This window comes from Camponotus floridanus, unplaced genomic scaffold, assembly GCF_003227725.1.
Source record: "Camponotus floridanus strain SB8 unplaced genomic scaffold, Cflo_v7.5 scaffold118, whole genome shotgun sequence".
Classification (NCBI taxonomy): domain Eukaryota; kingdom Metazoa; phylum Arthropoda; class Insecta; order Hymenoptera; family Formicidae; genus Camponotus; species Camponotus floridanus.
The window spans coordinates 471,352-488,953 of record NW_020229235.1 but is presented as its reverse complement, the minus strand read 5'-3'; the positions used below and the strand labels follow the sequence as shown (position 1 = coordinate 488,953).

General features: G+C 38.8%; 1 protein-coding gene across 1 annotated transcript; it reads right to left on the bottom strand.

Annotated features, from left to right (window-relative positions):
- Positions 1–4,284: 4,284 nt before the first annotated feature.
- On the bottom strand, positions 4,285–8,254 carry LOC112639921. Its single transcript, XM_025415252.1, has 2 exons — positions 7,955–8,254; positions 4,285–7,911 (listed from the first exon to the last, which is right to left on the bottom strand). Exons 1-2 carry the CDS (start codon positions 8,252–8,254, stop codon positions 4,285–4,287), a joined length of 3,927 nt encoding a protein of 1,308 aa, XP_025271037.1.
- Between the last annotated feature and the right edge of the window lie 9,348 nt (positions 8,255–17,602).

The window sequence follows — 17,602 nt, the reverse complement described above, 5'->3', positions numbered from 1 at the left end:
TTTTTCGATTATCTTACCTTCATACTTTTATGTACAAAATAATGAGAGGAATCAATTGGTGTAAAGAAAACACATAGTTGTTTCTAAGAAAAAATATGTAATTTGCAATTAACAATTCCATATTTTTTCTTAGAAACAACTATGTGTTTTCTTTACACCAATTGATTCCTCTCATTATTTTGTACATAAAAGTATGAAGGTAAGATAATCGAAAAATGAATGGTTTACTAGATATTTTATGGTTTATATAAAATTAAGAAATTATTTCAAGCCTTATAACTCAAAAAGTACTTAATAAAAAGGTACTTAATTATAGTGTTTTGGAAAGCTCTCGAGATAAGCTACAAGAATATGCAATGAAAAATAGGGGTTCCCATTTAAAAAATTCAAGTCGACCTTGACATGACCTTCACGACGCCACCCAAGGTCAATCAAATTTACCCATGTAATGCATTACTTTATCTTCAACAACTTTTGTCTGAAACATTTTTCAAAATAACCACTTCCTTTGCTTTAAAATGGGGTGTACGGGTGGTCTGAAACACCCGGTATATATGTATATATATATATATATATATATATATGCAGGGAATCAGATAAAGAATTAATCAGCGCTCGTGAGCTGGTAGAGCGCAGCAAACTGAACAGAAAAGTTCTGTACCAGTTTGCAATTTTCACATTAGTTATTGAAATACTAATTAAGAAATATTTCATATAATTCTGCATAAACTATTAAATATCTCGTCAAATATTCATTTTTCGATTATCTTACTTTAGTATTTTTATGCACAGAATAATGAAAAGAATCGATTGGTGTAAAAAAAATACATCGTTGTGCAAATAAAAAAAAATATGTTGATCATTGCAGATTTTTATTTTTTTGTTTACAAACAACAATGTTTTCTTTATACCAATCGATTCTTCTCATTATGTGTCTAAAAATATTAAGATAAGATAATTGAAAAATGAATATTTGATGAGATATTTCATAGTTTATGCAGAATTATGTGAAATCTTTCTTAATTAATATTTCAAAAACTATTGCGAAAATTGCAAAATGATATAGGATTTTTCTGTTCAGTTTGCTGCGTTCTATCAGCTCACTGATCGCTGATTAATTTTTTACCGGACTCCCTGTATATTAGAAGTTAAAATGTTTACGCAGTCATTAATAAAATATTTAATATTATAATTAAAAAATATACATATATTAAAGCTATCTTTAAAATGTTTAATATTATAGTTAAAATACACACACACACACACACACACACACACACGGAGTGTGTTATAAAGTCAGTTTTCATGTTAATTATCGTGAAAAGTAAGCCAACAATGTTTAAGATAAAAGTTGAAGATTCTAAAGAGGATATAAAATTGTAGCATTGGTTTAATCTTGAATAATACTTTATTTTTAATTGCACATTTTTATAATTTATCTAGAAAGCTTCCAAAACACTAATAAAATTTTTTTTGTTTAAGAACTTTTTTAATTATGAGACTTGACAAGTTCAGCATATTGATATAAAATTTATCTGCAAATACATTTTCGATAATTGTACTTCAATACGTTTACGCGCAGAATAATGACAGAGCAACAAACGTAAAAAAATATACATAACTCCATATTGCAAATAAATTATTTTCTTTCAACAACTGTTTTCTTTACATTAGTTTATTAATTTCATTATTGTTCGGGATCGCGCTTTCGATTCGCGAATTTTGTAAGACCGGGTAAGCGCGATTGAACTTTGCCGGCACATACCCGCGGGGGTATCGCAAGCTCTCTCAGTGCGTGATCGCGTAAGGAATACTTGATAGGAATGAAATGATCTGCAGTTGCGACTTAATGTGTTACAGTAAGACCGGTGAGCGAATTACTGTCCGTTTATTGTTAAAGTCACAAAATGATACACGTTTGCTGGTCTCAAGACGCGATGTAGGGTGAGAGCGCACCACTACGCGGATCGCGTGAGAGCGAGCGAGACAGCTATCGATCAGCTGTTAGCGAGATCGAGCGAGACGGCGCTATATCGGCCGTTCGCTTGAGAGCGAGCGAGACGGCGCTCTATCAGCCGTTCGCGTGAGAGCGAGTGAGACGGCGCTATATCGGCCGTTCGCGTGAGAGCGAGCGAGACGGCGCTATATCGGCCGTTCGCGTGAGAGCGAGCGAGACGGCGTTATGCCGCTCGGATAAGAGTTTGAGCGAGACCGCACTATACACGTCAGTCCGCTGGTCCGATATAGATAGAATGAATATTGCTATCTGCGAATACGCGAACCGCACTGTTCACGACTTGACACAAATGCGAGAGAGACGGCGTTATGCCGCTCGTACTAGAGTTCGAGCGAGACCGCACTATACACGACTCGCCACGAATGCGAGAGAGACGGCGTTATGCCGTTCGTCCTAGAGTTCGAGCGAGACCGCACTATACACGACTCGCCACGAATGCGAGAGAGACGGCGTTATGCCGTTCGTCCTAGAGTTCGAGCGAGACCGCACTATACACGACTCGCCACGAATGCGAGAGAGACGGCGTTATGCCGTTCGTACTAGAGTTCGAGCGAGACCGCACTATACACGTCGGTTCGCCCAATTTTGAGATAGATAGCTGACTTGTGGCTATCTATGAATACGCGAAACCGCACTGTTCACGGCTCGCCACGAATGCGAGAGAGACGGCGTTATGCCGCTCGTACTAGAGTTCAAGCGAGACCGCACTATACGCGACTCGCCACGAATGCGAGAGAGACGGCGTTATGCCGTTCGTACTAGAGTTCGAGCGAGACCGCATTATACACGTCGGTTCGCCACGAATGCGAGAGAGACGGCGTTATGCCGTTCGTACTAGAGTTCGAGCGAGACCGCACTATACACGTCGGTTCGCCCAATTTTGAGATAGATAGCTGACTTGTGGTTATCTATGAAGACGCGAAACCGCATTGTTCACGGCTCGCCACGAATGCGAGAGAGACGGCGTTATGCCGTTCGTACTAGAGTTCGAGCGAGACCGCACTATACGCGACTCGCCACGAATGCGAGAGAGACGGCGTTATGCCGTTCGTACTAGAGTTCGAGCGAGACCGCACTATACGCGACTCGCCACGAATGCGAGAGAGACGGCGTTATGCCGTTCGTACTAGAGTTCGAGCGAGACCGCACTATACACGTCGGTTCGCCACGAATGCGAGAGAGACGGCGTTATGCCGTTCGTACTAGAGTTCGAGCGAGACCGCACTATACACGTCGGTTCGCCCAATTTTGAGATAGATAGCTGACTTGTGGCTATCTATGAATACGCGAAACCGCACTGTTCACGGCTCGCGGGAGAGTGAGCGAGACGGCGCTCTATCGGCCGTTCGCGTGAGAGCGAGCGAGACGGCGCTATATCGGCCGTTCGCGGGAGAGCGAGAGAGACGCCCAGTTCGCTTGAACGGAGTTACGGTACGACGAAGGCTCCGCCTCTGGCTGAGAGTGGAGGCGCTCCGAAAGATCCCGGCACTCGCGTTTGAACTGTTCACGTGCACTGCGGACACGATTACTGGCGCGCACAATGTTACTTCGCGAAACTGTTACAATGATTGAGGCTCGCGGTTTAAGGATTTCACACGCGTGAGACTAATGAAACGAATCTTAACTTTGCTCGTTAAGATTATCGCGAACTCTCGAATTTGCACTAATTTTACTCTTCGTATGACGCTCCGATCACTATGATGGAAAACGGAAGACTCTCGGGGAGAAAGCCTTTCTCCCGATAGATAAAGATTTGATCACGGATCGTATGATCGGACCTCGACGTATCCCTGATCATTACGTCAGATCGCGTGATATATAAGCCTGTTTATTGGCCAGGACCGTGTATTATTTCGCGTGATCACGCGGATCCTGGATGATTTTTGAAAAACAGTAACGGCGTACGTGAACGCGGGTTCGATAGCGCGCAAACGGATGGCGCTAGTATGACCGGGGGTAATAATTTTATGCGCGATTCAGGGCGAATCCTTAACATATCGCCCGCCTCGAAATTATAATTTCGAAAGTAAAGAGTTATCGGATGCCGCCCGCCGTGAGCGACTGATATCGCATCGGAGCGATTTTACAGGTTTATGAATACATATGTACATATTTACAGGAACGCAGATTTACATATTTACATTATTACAAATTATTAGTATATACATATGTACATCGGTGTATTTACATATTTACATGCTTCCGCTTTGACGTATTCACGTCTTGAATTGTGGCTGCGTGAATCTCAATTGTCGCTCGGAGAACCGTTAGCCGAAGACTCGATATCGATGGATAGTACGCATAGCTAACGCCGATTTTGATGGAAGTGCTTGTTGTTTCTTGAGAGCGTCCAATTCGTCACTGAAGACGTCTGACTGGATTGATCTAATCCAAAATTTGCATTCGGTCTGAAATTCACTTGCCGTCAAAGATTGGCTTTGCACCTCTGAGTCAGTTGAAGTTTGATCTCTCTTTCGGAATCTGGTTGCGAAACGGATAGTATATGCTGTAATTCGGATTAGCTTCGGCCACGTGGAGTATCTTGTGGCTAAATCCCAGCCAGAATCTGTTTGAGCTACGTGTACTATAAGTTTCCGATTCTCCTCAGGCGCTTCTTCCAGTGGAGGAGCGGGATCTCTTGGCCATTTGGTCTGGGTTAGTTTGAGCCAGGGAGGACCGTGCCACCACAAGTTAAAGGCGTTGAAATTGGAATGTAGAATACCTCTCGAAGCACAATCGGCTGGGTTATCCGCGGATGGAATGTACCGCCATTTCACTTCAGGTACTCGAGATTGGCTATCTGCGACTCGATGAGAGACGAAAGTTTTCCATCTGGACGGATGTGAGTTTAACCATGCCAATACTACTGTACAGTCCGTCCAACAATGACACGCGACGTTTGACATCTGGAGTGAGGATTGCGTGAACTCGATCAACCGAGCAAGAAGGCATGCTGCTTGTAATTCCAATCGAGGGATGCTTGTGATCTTGAGTGGCGCGACTTTCGACTTGCCCGCCAATAATGTGATCTTTATCTCTCCTGATTGCGAGGTCGTATGCATATAAACTGCGGCGGCGTATGCCGCGTTAGATGCATCTGCAAATCCGTGTAACTCGCATAAAGCAGTACTGTCATCTTGACATGTCCATCTAGGAATCTGTAAATTATTTAAGGCCGATAGGTTGTGGTATATTGATTCCCAGCGCTGAAGTGTTTGTGACGGAATGGCGTCATCCCAGTTTAATTTTAATCTCCACAAAGGTTGCATGAAGATTTTCGCGTTGATCGTAACGGGGGTGACCCATCCTAATGGATCGAATAATCGAGCGATCGTTGATAGTATCTTCCTTTTCGTATCTGGAAGTGTCGGTGAGAGATCCACGCGGAATTGAAACGTGTCATAGGCGGGATTCCATGTTAATCCTAGAACACTGAAATTTTCTTCGAAAGTTAGCCATCTGTTTCCGGCGAGTCCGTGACATTCTTCCGGAATGTCTGCTAGTAATGCGGAGTTGTTGCTGGCCCATTTTCGTAAAGTAAATCTGCCGCGAGACAGCAGAGAGCAGAGTTGTTCGCGGACTTGACGCAGCACTGATATGTCATTGGCTCCGAAAAGAACGTCATCAACGTAAATATCATCTTGAAGAATCGGAGTTGCAAGGGGAAATGCGGCTCCTTCGTCTGTTATCAATTGCTTGATCACTCGTAAAGCCAGGAACGGATCTGACGCGGTTCCATACGTAACAGTGGACAATTGATAATCCTGAATGTCCGATTGATCCTGATTATACCAGACAATACGTTGATAGTCACGATCACGAGGGTCGACCAAAATCTGTCGGTACATCTTGGCAATATCCGCCATGTAAACATACTTATGTTTCCGCCATCGTAATAAGATCGCCGTTATTTCCGTTTGTAATTTAGGCCCGATCTCTAAATGTGAATTTAACGCTGTACCGTTTGTTGTGAGGCTGGACGCGTTGAACACGACGCGCAGTCTAGTGGTAGCGCTCGTTGCGCGGATCACAGGATGATGCGGAAGATAAACCGTCGGTGAATGAGCTGCGGCTGGAGGCTGCACCCTTTGCATGTGATTTAACTGCTCGTATTCTTTAAGAAACGCTGAATATTCCGATTTGAGATCTGGATTCGTATCTAGACGCCTTTTTAATGCTGTTAGTCTCCGTATAGCTATTGATCTAGACTCTCCGATGTCGATAGGGAACTTCGTCTTAAACGGCAGACGAACCACGTAACGCCCGTCGGAAATTCGTGAGTGAGTCGTAAGAAAATGTTTCTCACATTGTTCTTCGGCAGGAGACAAAATGTTATAGCGTGGGATCTCTTCGATTTCCCAAAAACGGCGTAACTCACTCTCGATTGAGCAATGAAAGACGTTAATCGTTTGAGCCAAAACGTTTTGATTCTGAGCGGGTCCAGAGATAATCCATCCAAAATGAGATCGCTGGGCGATAGGTTGCCCGATTGGACCTTTCCGTATTCCATTCGTAATGATTTGACTGTAAAGGTCGGCGCCGATGATTACGTCAATAGGGCTTGATCCTGTGGGATCGTCGTCTGCTAACTTGAGTGTACTTATATGTCTCCAATCCGATACTGAGACTGATAATCGCGGCGCGTATTTAGTAAGCGCATTTAGAATATACGCGACCGTAGTGAAAACTGGCTTAGGCTTTCCGCGAGGTGCGAATTCAATGACAGCGGAATGTCGACATATATCCGCATTGATACCGCCGACTGCGGAAATTTGAGCGAAAATTCGTTTCCGAGTTAACCGCAAGATTCTTGCTAATCTTGCTGAAATAAAAGTGACCTCTGACCCTTGATCGATCAGGGCGCGAGCTTCACAGACGCGACCGTCGGGAGACCGAACTGTTACTTTCGCCGTGGCCAGTAATACGGATGACACTGGCGCACTTGAACATACGGCGGACATCGCGACGGTTTGCGACGGCTCGATTTTATCCACAGTTTCGCTGGTGCTAGACGTGTTCGCTCGTGTAACGTCTAGATCGCTTGAAGAGGCCGAATCAAGATGCAAGAGAGAATGATGCCTTTTTTGACAAATGCGACATGTATTTTTACTTTGGCAGTTTTTTACGGAATGTTGCGTTCCGAGACAATTGAAGCATAGATTTGAATTCTTGACAATTTCGCGTCTCTGATTCGGACTCTTAACTACAAATTGTTGACACCTACTAAGATAATGCGGTGTCTTACAGACTGGACACGGACCGGAAGATTGACGCGCGAAGGTCGCAGTGTTCGCTTGAACAGTATGTCGACCTTTGTTCGCAGCGGAAGGAGCTAATTCCTCTAATGCGAGCGCACGCGATGATATAAACGTAATCAATTCTTCGTAATTCGGCGGAGTCGATTCCGATCCGGCTTTGAGTTTCCATGCGCGACGAGTGGCGGAGTCAAGCTTGAGCGATACAAAATAGACTAAAATGTCATTAAGTATATCCTCTTGGGTTCGGTTTAACCGCTTTAAGGCTGAAAGCGCTCGATCGGTTTTATCGCGTAAAGCGTGCAATTCCGCGGCACATTCTTTGTTAACCGAAGGTAAATTGTATAATTCAGCAATGTGAAGTTCAACAAGTTTACGTTTATTTTCAAAACGAGAAGTTAATGCTTTCCAAGCGACGTCAAAATTATCAGCGGTAACAGAAGTACCCGCTACAACATCGCGAGCTTTATCGGTCAAGCTTGAGACCAAAAAATGCATGCGCGCGAAATCGGATAATTCGGGATTCTTTATGATTAACACAGTGAATCGATCGCGAAAAGTTTCCCACTCGTCGGCTTTACCGGAGAACGGTGGTAATTGGATTGGCGGTAAATGTCTCAATGATAACGCGGATTCCGACTATATGAGATACAGATCGGTCGCTTGATTGGAGCGGACTCACGCACGGTTCCAGTTCCTCCAAACAGTCAGACATGTAGTCCAGTGCTGTCAAGTAGATTTCCTGGTATTGATCCAGTTGCTCGTCTCGGAAATAAGCGATGAGATCGCGTTTTGATTCCGGATAATGTTGCAGCAACAGGCGATGTCCTTCCAGGCAATTATTCCACGTCTCCTTGAGTGATGTCATTCGGTTTCGTATCTTGGCGGAGGTGAGATTATTCCGGCCAATTTTCTTGAAATTGTCCAATGCTTTCGCTACGAAGCGTAGCGTCGAAAGCTGATTTTCAACTAATTCACTCATTGTCACTGACAGTAGTCAAAACTTTCGAATTCACTCACAGTATTGTTATCACGCTGACTTCGAGCTCTTACGATCCGGCTCGAAGGACCAAAATGTTCGGGATCGCGCTTTCGATTCGCGAATTTTGTAAGACCGGGTAAGCGCGATTGAACTTTGCCGGCACATACCCGCGGGGGTATCGCAAGCTCTCTCAGTGCGTGATCGCGTAAGGAATACTTGATAGGAATGAAATGATCTGCAGTTGCGACTTAATGTGTTACAGTAAGACCGGTGAGCGAATTACTGTCCGTTTATTGTTAAAGTCACAAAATGATACACGTTTGCTGGTCTCAAGATGCGATGTAGGGTGAGAGCGCACCACTACGCGGATCGCGTGAGAGCGAGCGAGACAGCTATCGATCAGCTGTTAGCGAGATCGAGCGAGACGGCGCTATATCGGCCGTTCGCTTGAGAGCGAGCGAGACGGCGCTCTATCAGCCGTTCGCGTGAGAGCGAGTGAGACGGCGCTATATCGGCCGTTCGCGTGAGAGCGAGCGAGACGGCGCTATATCGGCCGTTCGCGTGAGAGCGAGCGAGACGGCGTTATGCCGCTCGGATAAGAGTTTGAGCGAGACCGCACTATACACGTCAGTCCGCTGGTCCGATATAGATAGAATGAATATTGCTATCTGCGAATACGCGAACCGCACTGTTCACGACTTGACACAAATGCGAGAGAGACGGCGTTATGCCGCTCGTACTAGAGTTCGAGCGAGACCGCACTATACACGACTCGCCACGAATGCGAGAGAGACGGCGTTATGCCGTTCGTCCTAGAGTTCGAGCGAGACCGCACTATACACGACTCGCCACGAATGCGAGAGAGACGGCGTTATGCCGTTCGTCCTAGAGTTCGAGCGAGACCGCACTATACACGACTCGCCACGAATGCGAGAGAGACGGCGTTATGCCGTTCGTACTAGAGTTCGAGCGAGACCGCACTATACACGTCGGTTCGCCCAATTTTGAGATAGATAGCTGACTTGTGGCTATCTATGAATACGCGAAACAGCACTGTTCACGGCTCGCCACGAATGCGAGAGAGACGGCGTTATGCCGTTCGTACTAGAGTTCGAGCGAGACCGCACTATACACGTCGGTTCGCCACGAATGCGAGAGAGACGGCGTTATGCCGTTCGTACTAGAGTTCGAGCGAGACCGCACTATACACGTCGGTTCGCCCAATTTTGAGATAGATAGCTGACTTGTGGCTATCTATGAAGACGCGAAACCGCATTGTTCACGGCTCGCCACGAATGCGAGAGAGACGGCGTTATGCCGTTCGTACTAGAGTTCGAGCGAGACCGCACTATACGCGACTCGCCACGAATGCGAGAGAGACGGCGTTGTGCCGTTCGTACTAGAGTTCGAGCGAGACCGCACTATACACGTCGGTTCGCCCAATTTTGAGATAGATAGCTGACTTGTGGCTATCTATGAATACGCGAAACCGCACTGTTCACGGCTCGCGGGAGAGTGAGCGAGACGGCGCTCTATCGGCCGTTCGCGTGAGAGCGAGCGAGACGGCGCTATATCGGCCGTTCGCGGGAGAGCGAGAGAGACGCCCAGTTCGCTTGAACGGAGTTGCGGTACGACGAAGGCTCCGCCTCTGGCTGAGAGTGGAGGCGCTCCGAAAGATCCCGGCACTCGCGTTTGAACTGTTCACGTGCACTGCGGACACGATTACTGGCGCGCACAATGTTACTTCGCGAAACTGTTACAATGATTGAGGCTCGCGGTTTAAGGATTTCACACGCGTGAGACTAATGAAACGAATCTTAACTTTGCTCGTTAAGATTATCGCGAACTCTCGAATTTGCACTAATTTTACTCTCCGTATGACGCTCCGATCACTATGATGGAAAACGGAAGACTCTCGGGGAGAAAGCCTTTCTCCCGATAGATAAAGATTTGATCACGGATCGTATGATCGGACCTCGACGTATCCCTGATCATTACGTCAGATCGCGTGATATATAAGCCTGTGTATTGGCCAGGACCGTGTATTATTTCGCGTGATCACGCGGATCCTGGATGATTTTTGAAAAACAGTAACGGCGTACGTGAACGCGGGTTCGATAGCGCGCAAACGGATGGCGCTAGTATGACCGGGGGTAATAATTTTATGCGCGATTCAGGGCAAATCCTAAACAATTATTCTCCATATAAAAGTGCTAAGAAAAGTTATCGAACATCTAGTAGCAGAATTTGATATTTCGCAGAATTTGATATTTTGTCTCGAAATGATAAAACTAAGTTTTATAACTTATTAAATTAAAAATAAAAAAATATTTAAAATAGCGTTTTGGAAAGCTGTAGAGAAAAACTACAAGAATGTGTAATTAAAAATGACATTTTATTTTAGGAATTAAGGATGACCTTTACGTAATCTTTAAATTACTATTTCCAATCAAGCCAATTTATGTTCCCTTGATGCCATTTTATGTTCCCTTTAAAACCCTACAACGCTTATTTAAAATATTTTTGTTTTTCGTACTTTTCAAAATAATGAAAGTGATAATTAACTTTATAAATACTCTGTATATATATACATATATATATATATATATATATATATATATATATATAGGGTGTCCCACTTAGAAGTGTCCACCCCTTTTTATCTTGTAAACTAAAAGAGATAGACCATAACAAATATATATGAAATTAAATGGCTTTAACTGAACTTTATTGTGAGTATAAGTGATTGATTACAAAATTTATCTGTATTAAAGAACGGAGAGATATGTATCATTTTTTTATAATAATGTAGATATTTTGATATAATAAAAGTTGTAGCGCTGTTTGAAACGAATATAACGATGTATGACTGTATGTAAATATTTTACATATTATACGAGATTTTCCGGCTTGAAATATCGCGGGCGACATCCACCATTTCATTTTCGTCCCTGCGATATAGCCAACTTCTGACTCGTGCATTAGAGGTTGACATATGTCATGTTGTCATTTAATCATGATACTCAGTCAGAAGTTGGCTATATCGCAGGGCCGAAAATGAAATGGTGAACGTCGCCCGCGATATTTCAAACCGGAAAATCTCGTATAATATGTAAAATATTTACATAAAATCATACATCGTTATATTCGTTTCAAACAGCGCTACAACTTTTATTATAAAAATCTTTTTATCTTTTATTATCAAAATATCTACATTATTATAAAAAAATTATACATATCTGTCCGTTCTTTAATACATATAAATTTTGTAATCAACCACTATAAGGTACTCACAATAAAGTTCAGTTAAAGCCATTTAATTTCATACATATTTGTTATGGTCTATCTCTTTTAGTTTAAAAGATAAAAGGGAGTGGCCACTTCTAGATGGGACACCTGTATATATGTATGAAAAAAAAGTATTAGTAATTAGTATTAGATATTAGTAATTATATCAATTAAATGTAATTAAGGAAGACTACTAAAAGTATGCAAATTTGATTTGTGTAATACAGGCAGGCTGAACGGCCAGCAGAAAATGCGACAAGTAAAAAGATTCCGTAATTTATCTCGGCGACAGAAAAATCGTCGCTTAAAGCAACTACAGATTTCGCAAAATATCGTTACCATTGAAAGTAAAAATAGTTTCAATCAAAAAGTGAAACTAATTGCGAATAATTCTTTACTTGATAAAGAAAACTTTGATGACGTTTCCCATTTTGAGAATAATAATAATTCAAATAACGTAATAAATATAGATACCAATGCTGTAATCGAGCAGTCAAATGTAATATCTGTTTCTACATTTTCTATTTCTCCCCAAAGAGAGCATCTTTTACATAGTAAAAAGCAAATCTCACTTCGTGAAAAATTAATTCTTTGGACTGACAGATATAAAATTGGGCACAGAAGTTTAACATCTTTACTTCACATACTAAAATGTGAAGGTCACGATAATCTTCCTAACGATAGTAGATCATTAATGAAAACTCCACGTTCCACAATTATTTACAATAGGTAGGGAGGATATCATTACCATTATGGTCTACAAAATGGAATAATCGATCAATTAAAACAATTTAGTATTTTCATTAACAATAATATTATTTACATCAATGTTAATATTGATGGTCTTCCCATATCAAAAAGTTCTAAAAGCCAATTGTGGCCTATCCTAGTTCAAGTCGTGTTTGAAAATTCTGCACCTTTTCTTGTCGGCGCGTTTCATGGATACAATAAACCAAGTACATCTAATAATTTTTTACGACACTTTGTGAAAGAGTACAAACAATTAAGTACCTCTGGGTTTACATATGAAAATAATGTGTATTATGTTAAAATTAGAGCAATTATATGTGATAGTCCAGCAAGATCATTTGTAACTTGCACAAAAGGACATAACGGTTATTTTGGGTGTAGCAAATGTATTGTTGAAGGTGATTATGAAAACCACCGAATGCTTTTTCTTGATAAAGATTGTTCTTTGCGAACGGATGAATCGTTTCATCTTCGAAAAAACCCAGAACATCATACTGGAATATCTCCTTTCGAAAAAATTCTGTTACCAATGGTCACTACTTTTCCGCTCGATTACATGCATTTGGTATGTCTTGGTCAAATGAAAAAATTGCTAATGTTATGGTTACGAGGATCTGGTTGTTTAGAATGTCGATTTTCTGGCAAAAAAATAAAAAATTTAAATTCTGATATGTCTGCTTTAAAAAGATACGTTTGCTCCGAATTTGCCAGAGTACCAATTACTGTTGAAGAATTAGATAGATGGAAAGCGACCGAATATCGGATTTTTCTCTTATATTTAAGTCCTGTTTTATTGTATAAATACTTACCAAACGACTATTTTAAACATTTTCTTGCATTTCATTGCGCAATTAGGATATTATGTCATCCTACAGATTATTTACAAAATAATCAGTTCGCAAAAAATCTTTTACTTTATTTTTTTCAATATTATGAAGTATTATATGGAAAAGAAAATGTAATTTATACAGTTCATAGTTTGATACATCTAAGTGACGACGCAAATCAGTTGGGACCATTGGATAGCTTTAGTACTTTTCCTTTCGAAAACTATTTACACAGTTTAAAAAAAATGTTAAGAAAATGTGAAAAACCTTTGTCTCAAATACATCGTAGAATCGTAGAACAAAATACAGCAAATGAATACAAGCAGTGTAAAAATGTAATGAAATATCCAATATTAGTTGAACAAAAGAAAAAAGATATCTCCTTTGGTTGTTCTGAATTTTTCGAATCATTGGAATTCCGTGATTTTAAATTATCCAGTTCTTCACAAGCAAATAGTGCTTGTTTTTTAAAAAATAATAAAGTTTTTATGATACAACATATTGGATTGCAAAATGGGAATCCTGTCATAATTGGTCAAGAATTTAAAAATTATTATTCTTTTGAATTTTATCCATGTGATTCGCGATGTATGGATGTTTTTGTTGTAAATAAGAACGATTTAACTGAATTAAAATGTGTTTCTATTAACGAAATTTTAAGGAAAGCTGTGGTGCTTTTGTATAGAAAAGATAAATTATGTGTTTTTCCACTTCTTCATTCAGATGTAACAGGTATACAATTTTATTTTTTGTATGATAATTTTTTGTAATTGTAATTGTACATTGTTTTATTTCTACAGATGTTTTCTATAGCAATTGGAGATAAATGGTGTTCAGTTGTGCCACAATCGTGGCTTAATATTAAAGATAAATTATGTGTGTGGCCTCCACAAGGCACAAATGTTTCAAAACTTATAAAAAAATGTATACCTCCAGAAACATCATGGGACACCATTTCATATAAATATTTGATGGGACCATTTGGTAAGAATAACATACATAAAAGAATTGTTAATAATTTTCTTTATTTATAATTTTACTACTTCTTACTACTTTATTTATAACTTTATTTACTACTTTATTTATAATTTAACTACTTCTTTAGATTCATTCGAAACAGCGAAAAGTAAAGAAAAGGAGGCGGAATTCGTTTCCTCGGACGATGCTAAAATCTCTGCGCTGCAAAATAAGATGGATCTTCTCCTTAAGAGAAATAGGAACAAACCGAAAATATATGATAGTTTCGAGATTAACTCAACGGAAGAAGAATCTAGTGAAACGCTTTCTGGTATGTTTATTGTAATTAATATTAATAAATTGTACCCATATTTTTTTACAAAGTTTATACTATATACTTCAATATTTTTTTTATAACTATACATATTTTTAAATTCTTTTTTTGTTAATATAATGGTTTTATAATACTAATAATTATATTTTTTTCAGAAGAAGAAACGATTTGTAACACGCGGGAAAAGAAGCACATAACAGTTACAAAACAAAGTTAGTATATTGTTAATTGGTAAAGCTTATGTGTACAGCTCTTAATACATTTATGAAATGTATATTTTTATATTTACAGCGAAAACCATACCACATCCTCCATCAAGTTATAAAATTAACAAACTCAAGAAATCCGATTTTAACAAAAAGCAAGATAAAGATAGAGAACTTAGCCAAGAGAAAAGTAAGTTCTTTTAATATAATTTTAAGTACATGTTATATACACAATTAATATGTAACACTACAGCATAATAACATTTTATATAAATTTTTTATTCTTAAATTGTATATTAAATTATGACAAACGATTAATAATGTTAAGATATATTTTAAAGCTTTTGTAATATGATTTTTGTTTAGATACACAGTTGTCACCAGAGTCCGACATACCGGAATCGCAGTCTCTAGATTATGGAGATAGCATATTTCTTACGGATGACTATGTACAAGGTAAAAAAGATTATTGACTATATAAATATATTTTTATCTTTTTTAAATTAATCACAATTCATATATTGTTTTCATAGATAAAGATGAAGATCCATTGCAACTTAAGGAACCTGTTGTAAAGCATAGTATGTATAATGATATTATTTATATAATGTTTTATCTATTTGTTTTTAATAATTTTTCTTTTTTATAGTTCATTATAATCCTGCAAATATTTCTCGTATAAAAGTTTACAAAAGCGGAATAGCAGTTATAAACGAGTCTGATAAAGGGGATAATAGTAATCCAGTGATGGAAGACGCTGTGTCTAACGAAACAAATATTTTGAAAACAATTAATGGTAATTATTTTTTACTGTTTTCTAATACATATATTTTTTTAATTATCTCGTGTAACTTTTAGTTTGTATTTTTTAAGGTGACCATTGTTCTATTGAATCAAGATTTTTGCAGCAAGAAAAGTATTTGCAAATGATCAACGGCAAATTGGATAATGTCATGAGAAAGTTGGATACTATCTTAGCTTTCCACGATGAGGAAATGCCATTAGCGCATTCCTCTCCGGATTTGTTACCTCTATTTCCATTAAAATCGAAGGCAGATTTTAAAACGTTTTGTGACAATTTGGAAAAAGATGAGGATTTACAAAAACAATTTGTAAGTACAACATAAATAATTTGTATAATTGTATTTGTATAATTGTATTTGTATTATTTTTCTATTAAAAAATGCATATTTTAATATTTTTGAAATTACATTTATTGTAGCAAAAAAGAATTCGCACTATGGGTGGCAAATCGGCAGAAAATCACCTTCGCAACTGTTTAGTTACAACTCTAAGTAATGAGCTAGCGAACAGTTAACTTGGGAAGGCCAGCGTCAGACGGTGGGAATAAAAAGCACTGTCTTTGCGAATATTATCATAGGTATGTGCGTTATATTTTGTGATTCTTGAAAAAGTTGTTTTTGTCCTATATGTGTGTTTCATCATGATATTAATTTTTCAGGCACTATTCTAAACATGTACAGTAAAAGTGACATGTACAGTTTAAAAGCGAAATTCTGCGAATGGTTAAGAAGAGGAAGCGATAGACATCGTTATGAATTGAAGAAGTTGCTATAATACAACACTATTTCTTGCTTGCAGTTTTAAGGTATGCGCGCAAGATTTATGAAAAAAAATTAACATTTTTGTACATATCGTGAGAATGTGGTTTTGATAAAATTTGTATTTTTATAGATGAAAAGCTGCAGCCCTAATATAATGAACGAGAGAAAAACGCAGAATTGTAATACATATTTAAAAAAGGACCTTTTCATCAGGGACATTGACGAAAAAGGAAGCATATTGATATAGTATGTATATATGTACATAGAAGCACACAGTCACACGTACAATAGGCCGATTTTTTGCTAGTTTTTCGAAAGGAAAACGCCTTTTCAATTCCTTTCGAATCATAATTTTATTTACGAAATTTGTGCAATGTTTTTTTATTGTGAAATATTTTTCTTTATAACATTAATTAGAAATTACGGGGCACAATAGATAAATGAATAAATTCTTTTATTTTTTTTATTTACTATATTTAAAGTTTTTAGACATATGAAGCCAGACTTAATATTGTGCAATTTATTTTAGTATCTACATATTGTTTTTGTAAATTTTTGAATTCACAAAATATTTTAGACTATGCCATATAGTTTAATGGTAAATAACAAATGAGATAGCAAATCCGAAGTGATACGTTAACGATATTTGTTTATGTTTATTTCAAGAAAGCTTAATTTCTAATTTCTTTGTAATGGTTTGTTAATGTTAAAAAATTCTATACAAAATATGTTTATCTTCGCGTTACACTGATTTTAATATGTCTGGTTTTTGTCTAATTACACTATGTGTTATTATAGATATAATTAAATAATATTAAAATATTTCTTCATATTTTATTCCATGTATAAATAAATACGTGTATATAATACATATATTTCTTTATACATGGAATAAAATATGAAGAAATAAATGTTAGGTTGCGGCGCCCGCAATTGCTTATTCGATTACTTTTTAGATTGAAGGATGTATGTACACACGCACATATTTAATTGCAATGCTCGCAGTTGTAAACAGAGAGAAGATACATATAAAGTATATACATCTATCTTCTCTTTGGTTGTAGATTTTATAATATGTACACATACATACAAATGTTATGTATCAAGCGGCAATACATGTCCACAAACATATTAGAAATGAGCGATACAGAATATAATAACATTATAAATATCGATATTTTCATAATAAATTTATCGACAGCAATAATGTTTTCTAAAACAAGCCGATGGATGCTGGGACTGTCATCCTTGGGCGACAGAGTCCGCATCGGTTATGTTTTCATATAAAACATAAAACAAGCCGATGGGTGCTGGGACTGTCATCCTTGGACGACAGAGTCCGCATCGGTTATGTTTTCATATAAAACATAAAACAAGCCGATGGGTGCTGGGACTGTCATCCTTGGGCGACAGAGTCCGCA